The sequence below is a fragment of the Toxotes jaculatrix genome, chromosome 12 (genome assembly GCF_017976425.1).
Source record: "Toxotes jaculatrix isolate fToxJac2 chromosome 12, fToxJac2.pri, whole genome shotgun sequence".
Lineage (NCBI taxonomy): Eukaryota > Metazoa > Chordata > Actinopteri > Toxotidae > Toxotes > Toxotes jaculatrix.
The window spans coordinates 21,642,994-21,652,310 of record NC_054405.1 but is presented as its reverse complement, the minus strand read 5'-3'; the positions used below and the strand labels follow the sequence as shown (position 1 = coordinate 21,652,310).

Genomic DNA, 9,317 nt, shown 5'->3' with positions numbered 1-9,317 from the left:
TTATAGTCTTTGAACCTAACCTGACTGGGATGATTCCGCACCACTGGACTGGGTGAAACTAATATTTTGCATATTAAGGGGGGATTCGAGCGGCCCGTCCTAATTTGAGTTGATCCGTTTCTACTGAAATGTGATTGGCTCAGCCGCTCAGTCAGTCATCAAACTGTCAAAAGAAAACAAGAAAGACGAGCGGGGTAAATTAAGAAAGAAGCCATACACACACACACACACACACTTAATTGCTTTTATTTGACCAAAACCACATGCAAGGAACACACAAAGCATCTTCTTTTTGTTATTTATGTTTTCATGCAACAAAATAAAGCAGAAATAGATAATAAAAGAACATTTTTGGCAGTCTTTTTGCCTCTGTTCTCAGCGCACACACACAGTAGTTTTAATTTTTAAATAAACATAGTGTTTAAGTATGCATCGTATGTGTGAGCATATGTAGCTTACTTTTGTACGCTCTACTGACTGTATATCATTAGATTGTTTTTATAGTATTCATGTTAAAATCATAGTTCCACTTACGTCCATCGTGCAATCGGATAAAAGGCCTCTCCAAACCAAGCTCCCGGGCTGAATTTCAACCCCTGCCTGCCCGTTTCTCAATAAAAGAGAAGTTGAGTAATTCGGCAGCTGACTGTTTTTTTTAAAATGGTGCAGTACGTTACTGTTGTCAAGTGGAAACTCAATCGATTCGTAATCGAATCCAAACCTCAATAATCCTAATCGAATCGACTCAGGAAATTGGACCGATTAACCACCCCATCATCACCTATTTTAAAACTCTTACTCTTTTATTACAGTTTAAATAAATTGGTATTCACAAATATTATAGATGCATTACAGTTGACAATAAAATGTATAATTTACAGAGCTTTGATATTAAAATTCATAGATGTTTGTGTCACACTGCACGGCTGGCTGTGTCTTCACATAGTTGTTTGGTAGTTATAGTGGATGGTTTCCTCAATGTCATTGCTCCAGATAAGGGGCTGTCTTTCAGAGAGAGTAAATAAGTTTTTCCACCTCCTCACATACAGCCCAGGCGACCCTCTGTATCGTCGTTTTGCAGTGACAGCTGCAGCAGCTATAGCCACTGCTACAATTCCTCCAAAGAGCCCAGCAAGCAGCAGCCAAGGCCATACATCCTGCAACTCCTCCAGGTAAGGACGCATAGATTCTGCTAATCTCTGATCTGGAAAGAACAGAGAAGTGGTAAAAAATAAATAAAAAAATAAAATAAAATGTTTGAGTTTACTTTTGAGTTACAAGTAAAACAAAGATTGTAAGGAATCTAAATCTGCATGAGTTAAAGTATTATCCTTTTCCAGTCAGGAGATAAGGAACTATGGCTTAGAATTGTTTTTCTTAAATAATTCAGTGGGTATATTTCTTAAAATACAGGGGGAAACTGAAAAAGAGATTAACACAGACAATGCAGAACAGCAATACACTTGAAAAATGAAACCAGAGAAACTCAGAAGTTTACTTACTGGCATCTAGCAGGTAGGAGTATTCGTATCCAAGATCCTTGCTGGAAATGAAGTATTCTCTGTTTCTGTGGAGGGGCAGGAATGGCACCATGTGGTATTCACTGTTGTGCCCAATAGGAGCATTAGCATCTGGATACTGGGATGGAGATGGTCTATGCCTCCTGAGCCACTGCTCATAAATGCTTTCATGGAAAAAGAAAATGATTACAGCAATTACTGTTAGTGCAAACGCGTACATGCACCTGCGTTAAGTGTTTGTATCTCTCTATGTGCCCTCTCTCACCTGTCAACAAAAGCGTGGTGGAGAAGGAATATGGGGTCATTTGCTGAACCCTGCACTGAGGACATGGATCCGTTCATGAATACGTGGAGAGCAGCATGCATGCCCATACGAGAACTGTTTCCTAACCCAGTCCGAGGATCCCCGAATCCTGCAAGATGAAGTTTCTCATCAGCAGTGACAAAGATTTAAAAAAAAAAACAGTGCAAAAAAACAGGATAACTTGTGCTTTGGAGTGTTGATGCTACTTTTTCACCCAAAATATAAGTATAACATGCTGGAATTTGACCTGTCAAACAGATAAGAATGGTTTCTTTACAAATGACGTGTATTGTGATGGCAATTTCCTAAAGCTTTTCTCTTGTGGACTTTATTTTCAAAGGAATGTGACATTTTGAATATGTTCGGCTCTGACATACTTTAGTGTATCCTAGGAAACCATCACAAGCCTCTGAAGCTATGTTAGAGACAGCACTTTCTTGAATAGTTCTGCGGTAATATTGAATCTACCATCAATAGAAAGTAGGTGTTCAGTAATGTGCCATTTATCCTTCCTACAATAGCTGCATTTGTGCAGAATTTGCCATCTTGAACCTGTGTTAATGCCAGCCCTATTAAAGCACCCACGGATATCAACATTTGCAAAAGTCATCTGAGGCTCAGTAGATATTTCACTGATGCAAAATATGTGTGAATAAGTAAATATCCACATTGGACAATCCAATTGCTGGATTGATTATTGCTAGGGGTGTGCATCTCTCCAATATAATACGATCCGATACGTATCTCGATACATGGGGTATGATACGATTCAGAAATGATACATTTTGAAATGGAACGATTCAGTTCGATTTGGTAGGATTTCATTACGATACGATACGCTTCGATTCGATGGGGTATGTCACAATCTGACACTTTCTTGTTTAAAGAAGACAATATACAATTTGTACAATTTACAATTAGACATTTAAAATTATGAATTAACAAAAGTCAGAACTATAAATGTGGCATTACTTGCCTTCCAATAGATTTGTCAAAGACTAGAGAACAAGAATATCTGTAACTTTTGACATGTGCATTCAGAAACATGTCATGTTTATTAGATAAATTAGATAAATAAGAACTTTACAACGCCTCTCTGACAATGAAAAACAAACAATATTCAAAATCATTACTGGCACAAATTAAAGCCAAAAAACTACAAGGTGAAGGAACTAAAACTTTTGGAGAGATCTGTTTAGCCACAGATCAAGGAACAACAAGCTACTGAGGTAGAATATAACATGTTAATTGCCACTCGTTCTGTGATAGACATCTGTTCATTGACTTCATCTTTTACTTTTTTATACAGCTCTGGCACGCACTTGTCACGACTTGGTATGTTGTAAGGGAGTTCCAGTGTTTTTAAGAGGGTTATTGAAGACGTTATTACCTTGGCTCTAGCCGAGTTGTGGCTGAGTTTCGGCTGGAAGAAGTCTTGTATGCCTGTGTCCTCCTCATCGCCTGTTTCCCCATGTCCTCTCACCAAGTGAGTGTTGAGATTTGTCATACTACCGGTGTACCGGTTTTATCCAGCACTCCATACCTCATATAAAATCCTAATTTCTTACAGACCTTTGACTTTAAACTTGACGGTGCGTTGTAGATTGTGTCGGTGTCGGACATTTTTATTTTTCCCTCGCTAACACAGTGCTACCTGACGTCTCGCGAGAGTGTTAGGGGAAGGTGCGCGAGAGAGTTAGAGAGGGAGATGCCGACAGGGAACAACATTAAACCGATTTATAACTTTGTAATCGGTTATTTTTTACACCCCTAATTATTGCACTCATTACACTTCATTTTGCTTCACTGTATACATGGAAATGGTCAGAGTGCGAGCTGCTATTGATGACTTGTTAATCACCTGCAAATCAAAACAGCAGTATGAGAGTATGCCTTCACCTGTCTGGACACAATGCAAACAAATGCATGTCACGTGAGGCCACAAATCAAAGTGCAAATAATCATTAACGACATACAGAGAAGCATACACATAACGGACACACTACAGGGACCAGGCAGACAGAGGACCGGATTAACACAAGGAGATGGAAGAGCCGCAGCGCAGCGTTGTGTGTAATTTGGAGCAGCCGAGTGAGTGATATCACCTGTGGAGCAGAACAATCTCTCTCTCTCTCTCTCTCTCTCTCTCTCTCTCTCTCTCTCTCTCTCTCTGTGTGTGTGTGTGTGTGTGTGTGTGTGTGTGTGTGTGTGTAGGTGTAGGTGTAGGTGTGTGCGCATTTGTGGTCAAGCTTATCTGACCTTCCAGAGTGTTCCTGAAGCTCATGTTGGCGCTGCGGTCCATGGCTCCGGTGTCATAGCTGGTCAGACTGAGCGTGAACTCCACCTCCGCTGAAGTCGGTAATCGGTCAACCACGTTACGGTTGTGGTTTCCAGGGTTACGACGCAACGGACCTTCTCCCCTGGCATCACATAACACACCTCTGTCATTGTAGTCCTGTGGTCGGGAGCACAGGACCTGGAGTTGCAAACGCACACAAACGTGCAATTCAGGGCATGAAAGAAAGTGAATCAGTTAGTTGATGCAAATTATTGGTTACAGCAAATTATAAACAAACCTTCTATTGGAAAAGAAAAGAAAAGAAAAGCGAATGTAGCTGGAAGAGCGTGTTTACCCTCCAAGAAGAGAAGACCGAGCCTGGGCTGAGAAGACTGGGATCCTGAGGGTTCCGGTCCCCCATCAGCTCGTCCGTGCACACGTCACATCCCTGGGCATCCCTCCAGTCCCAGTACGGGATGGTGAAGCTCATGTCTCCGGTCAGCTTCCTGATCTCATGCTCCCAGTGCAGCAGGTAGACTCGGTGCCACGGGAGAAACGCAGGCGCCCAGTGGGCAAAGTCCACATTAGTCCACACATTCCCCGGCCCCCCCAGCAAGGCGTTCCGGGACACGTAGTAATGCATCCACACAAACACATCATACACAGACACATCAGCGAACATCGGGATAGAGCCGTTCTCCATCTCCCTGTAGGTCCCGGTGGCCACAACATAGTCCCTGCTGACAGTCTGCTTGGCCAAGTTCAGGTAAGATACAAGTCTGATCCTCTCGGCTCTGGACAGGTGGAAGATGTTTCTCCTGAGAGACTCTATCCTGTCGTTGCAGTTCACCCCAAAGTAGCCAAACTTGCAGTCTGCGCAGTTGAAACCCATGAAATTCCCTGCACACTGGCAAGTCCGGTTATAAAATACCAGAGGCCACTTCTCTCTGTCATCCAACCCAGAGAAGGGGTACTGCGGCCCGTCGGGCTGGTCCGTCACTTCCACATCCTGACAAAAACCCCGGCCCGAGCTGGCTCCGCAGGCCGAGCCGTCCCCTTCCCAAGGTGGGCAGCACTCCTTGGTGCGCAAGGCTTCCCGGGTGGCACACAGACGGGGGAACTGTGGATAGCAGGGTACAAAACACAACATGAAGCTAATGACTATCAGTGACCACATTACAACGAGTTTTTCTTTATACTCTGGAGGCGGCAAGCAGTCACCGAATTAAGTGCCAGCGCCAAACTGAGAAATCCCATGCGACTCAGGGTTTTATTTTTCCGGGCGCCCCCTCCTCTTTGTTGAGCCAGTCACATGCTGCTTAACCTCAGGGTGAAGCTTATTTCATTGAGGGGGGCAATTAGCCCAAAAGCACACATCCCAAGACTCCAGCCAAACTCCTTTCAGGAAAAAAGGAATTAATCTAACTAAAATTCATTCATATCTAGAGATTTGCCGTATTTATAATGCTCAGAAATGACAATGTAATATCACCATTAGCCTGCCCATCATATAGCCTAGTGATACCACTAAAAACCATTGAGTTCTGTTTGTTTGTTCATTTGGATCTCCTTTAATCCTATTGGGCAGTTCTTCCAAGAGTAGAGGGCCACACTATGGCCTTTATTTTGTAGTTACATTTAATTTCTGCTGGGAATTCTGACTGCTTTCACACAGGGCGAGTCATGAGCGTAAAATAGGCACATAACTCATGATCTCTCTCTGTCTACACACACACACACACACACACACACACACACACACACACACACACACACACACACACACACACACACACACACACACACACACACTGCTAGAAGTAAAGCAAACTGTTATTCCTGGCATTTTTGCATGAAAATCACCATGACAATACTGGGTCCACAGAAAGAAAGGGACATGAGGATGAGGAGAGAAATATAGTAACCCATATTTTTTTTTTAAATTAATTTGTGTATGATACATATGATTTCTTTTTCTTTTTTCTATTCTTTCTCCCTTTCTTGTGACACGAGACAGCTGAGGGCAAATCATCTTCGGCCACCCACAAATAAACTAATAAACTTCAAATGACATACGGTACTTGCACACTGCATTCAGGTATAATCCAATGAAAAATAAGCCCCTGTCAGAATTCAGATGTTTTTATTTTCTTTAATTAAAATACATAATGTAATGTCTACAGTGGATTTATGACAAAACTTAATTTCTAAATTTTTGGTCTTTAGTAAAGTATTTTCAAACATTCCTATAAGAAATCACATTTGTGGAGTTTCCTTTTTGTCTGTGTGGTCATATGACCCCAGATACTTGTGATGTCATCACCTACAGTGTAAACTGAACAAAGGATTTACTGAAGACAAGATGATGAGGAACGCATAAAGAAGAAAGCCACTGCCTGAGGCAGGAGTATGTGGTATTTAGACAGTGATCCAGAAGGAATCTTTAATGTCTTTCTCAGTATTGCTGTCTCACATGGCTGTCTCCACCTGTGACCACAAGGGTGGTGCGCCCTGACCTTTGACCCTTAGTCTAATGACGATAGGACTATTTGCATGTGATATTCGCAGGGTAAGAACATTAAGTTCGTGACAGCAAATGAGTCTCCACCAGAGGGCGCCGCGTGACTATTTCAAATGTCATTCTGTTTCAGTAAATGACAGCTCACCAGGGCTACTTTCTCTCTGTCTGTCCAGGCAAGTAGAAAAAAAACATCAACATAAACATAATTATGTACTAAGAAATTCATTCATTTGGTGCAAATGCATCACACATCTTACCCTAAAATGTTCACATCATACACTCTCACCACGCTGAGAGGAACTTCAAATGTTATCTCGTTGTGATCCTCCAGAAACCCTCTTACAACAGAAACGACTTGGTTCACCTGTGTGGAACATGAACAAATCTCTGATCAAACTGCTAAAATGTAAATGAATCACTGTCGCTTCTATGAAACCTGTTGCCTCCTTTGTTATACATGGATTTACTGTTCCAGAGCAGTAGTGTTTGCACTGTTCCTTTAGAGGTGTAGCCTCTCTAAGTAAAATCAGGGTATTAAACTTGATCAGCTGAACTGAATCACTGATGTGCCTACTGCATTTCCTCATTTGGTCATACACATACTAAATAGATACTAAACATGATTACATCATACTGAAACCACACTAATAGTACAAATACTAACTAATACTTGTTTAGGGTTGGATTGACCTCAGCAGTTTAAATTTACACAAGTAAAAATTTGGACCTAATTTGTGTCTCACCTATTTATATTTTACCTATTTGTCAGACCACTATTCTTTCCTCTGCAACTTACAACAAAGCTACTGTTTTTCAAGGTATCGCTGAATGTTTTTACCATCAGATCCTGAACGATGGAGAATGTTTTGGAAAAATTGTTGTATCTGGAAAGAAATACACAAGTAGGAGAGAACTTCTCTTTTACACACAGTATGTATATAAATAAGATCTTTAATCATGTTTGGAGTCACTTTGACCCAAAGCAAGAAGGGGGGACAGTTTCAGTAGACGTGCACTGAAGGACAATTCTGGCTCTTTGCTGTTTTGGACACTGTCATTTGCCATCCAGCTCGGAAGTGTCCCAGCCATGTCTGCCTGAGCACACAGATTGAAATGACAAAATTTAATCAAAAGCCATGAAGCATCAAGTTGAGTAGATATGAAGTATGTTTTGAGATTTTTCAATTGTGAATGGGGTCAAATTGACCTGGAGCACAGAGGGGTCAGCCGCAAAACAAAACCAGCAGCATGGGATCATAAATCACTGGTTTATTATTATTATTATTATTTTTATCATCAGTATTTCAAAGTGACATTAGTGGGACTCTTTAATTGACTGGACTTTCCAGCTGAAACTGGATTTGTTATAAGCTGTCCTGTAATTTTCTAATTAAAGTTACCTGATTAATAATTAATCGATCATTTTTTATCGGACAGTCACATTAAAAGGGTAAAATAGTCGACGAATTTGGGGTCAATAGGAACTTCAAGTGCAAGAGAAAGAGGCTTTCACATTCGCGACTAAACGGTATATCATCTTTGGCCACCCACAAATAAACTAATAATCTTCAAATGACATACAGTATTTACACACTGCATTCAGGTGTAATCCAATGAAAAATAAGCCCCTTTCTTTCATTAAAATACATATATGAAAAAAGGTGAATTTATGACAAAACTTAAATTCTACATTTTTGGTCTTTAGTAAAGTATTTTCAAACATTCCTATAAGAAATCACATTTGTGGAGTTTCCTTTGTGTCTGTGTGGTCATATGACTCCAGATACTTAATGTCATCACCTACAGTGTAAACTGAGGCCGGGACTTAGAACAAAGAATTCACTGAGGACAAGATGATGAGGAACGCATGAAGAAGAAAGCCACTGCCTGAGGCAGGAGTATGTGGTGTTTAGATTATGATCCAGAAGAAATCTTTGATGTCTTTCTCAGTATTGCTGTCTCACATGACTGCCTACACCTGTGACCACAAGGGCGATAGGACTATTTGCATGTGATATTCGCAGGGTGCGAACATTAAGTTCATGACAGCAAATGAGTCTCCACCAGAGGGCGCCACGTGACTATTTCAAATGTCATTCTGTTTCAGTAAATGACAGCTCACCAGGGCTACTTTCTCTCTGTCTGTCCAGGCAACTAGAAAAAAAAACATAATTATATACTAAGAAATTCATTCATTTGGTGGAAATGCATCACACATCTTATCCTACAAAATGTTCACATCATGCACTCTCACCACGCTGAGAGGAACTTGAAATGTTATCTCGTTGTGAGCCTCCTGGATCGAAGAATTTGGGGTCAATAGGAACTACGAGTGCAAGAGAAAGAGGCTCTCACATTCGCGACTAACCGGCATATCGCCCACAAATTAGCGACGACTTTCCGTAATGAACACAACTGTTGTTGCTTAAACAAGCTATTATTATGATATTCATTCTTACCCTTTATTCCGTATTTGCTTACTTACGCGTTTGTTTACTTCTGTCTTTTCTCATGTTAAACATGCGTCTCTGTGGCTCGCCTCCCAGTGCTTTCCACAGTTGTGCCTATTTAGTCACTGTTGATGCTCCATGCTTTCCTCTGTTTTGGAGTAGGAGGAGGAGGAGGTGGAGGAGAAGGAGGGGGAGCCGTCGCCGTGCGTCAGTAAGTCAAACATGTTCCAATAACGGGCTATAT

The 9,317-nt window shown here is 41.3% G+C and overlaps 1 protein-coding gene across 2 annotated transcripts; it reads right to left on the bottom strand.

Annotated features, from left to right (window-relative positions):
- Positions 1-492: 492 nt before the first annotated feature.
- Positions 493-9,316, bottom strand: LOC121190799 (tyrosinase-like). Of its 2 annotated transcripts, XM_041051803.1 has the most exons (6): positions 9,109-9,316; positions 4,458-5,222; positions 4,084-4,300; positions 1,786-1,933; positions 1,503-1,684; positions 493-1,204 (listed from the first exon to the last, which is right to left on the bottom strand). In XM_041051803.1, the coding sequence occupies exons 2-6, from the start codon at positions 4,992-4,994 to the stop codon at positions 939-941; spliced, it is 1,350 nt and encodes a 449-aa protein (XP_040907737.1). In that variant the 5' UTR covers positions 4,995-5,222; positions 9,109-9,316; the 3' UTR covers positions 493-938. The 2 variants fall into 2 exon arrangements, with proteins under 2 accessions (XP_040907737.1, XP_040907736.1); XM_041051802.1 differs by lacking the exon at positions 9,109-9,316 and having other exon boundaries at positions 4,458-5,279.
- Between the last annotated feature and the right edge of the window lies 1 nt (position 9,317).

Bases quoted from the DNA above. Each gene is read 5' to 3' on its own strand.
- LOC121190799 (XM_041051802.1), bottom strand. From the start codon at position 5,279: ATGTGGTCACTGATAGTCATTAGCTTCATGTTGTGTTTTGTACCCTGC. The intron at 1,934-4,083 runs GTCAGATAAGCT...TTCATCTTGCAG, and splicing joins CTTCAGGAACACTCTGGAAG to GATTCGGGGATCCTCGGACT. The intron at 1,685-1,785 runs GTGAGAGAGGGC...TTTCCATGAAAG, and splicing joins CACCACGCTTTTGTTGACAG to CATTTATGAGCAGTGGCTCA.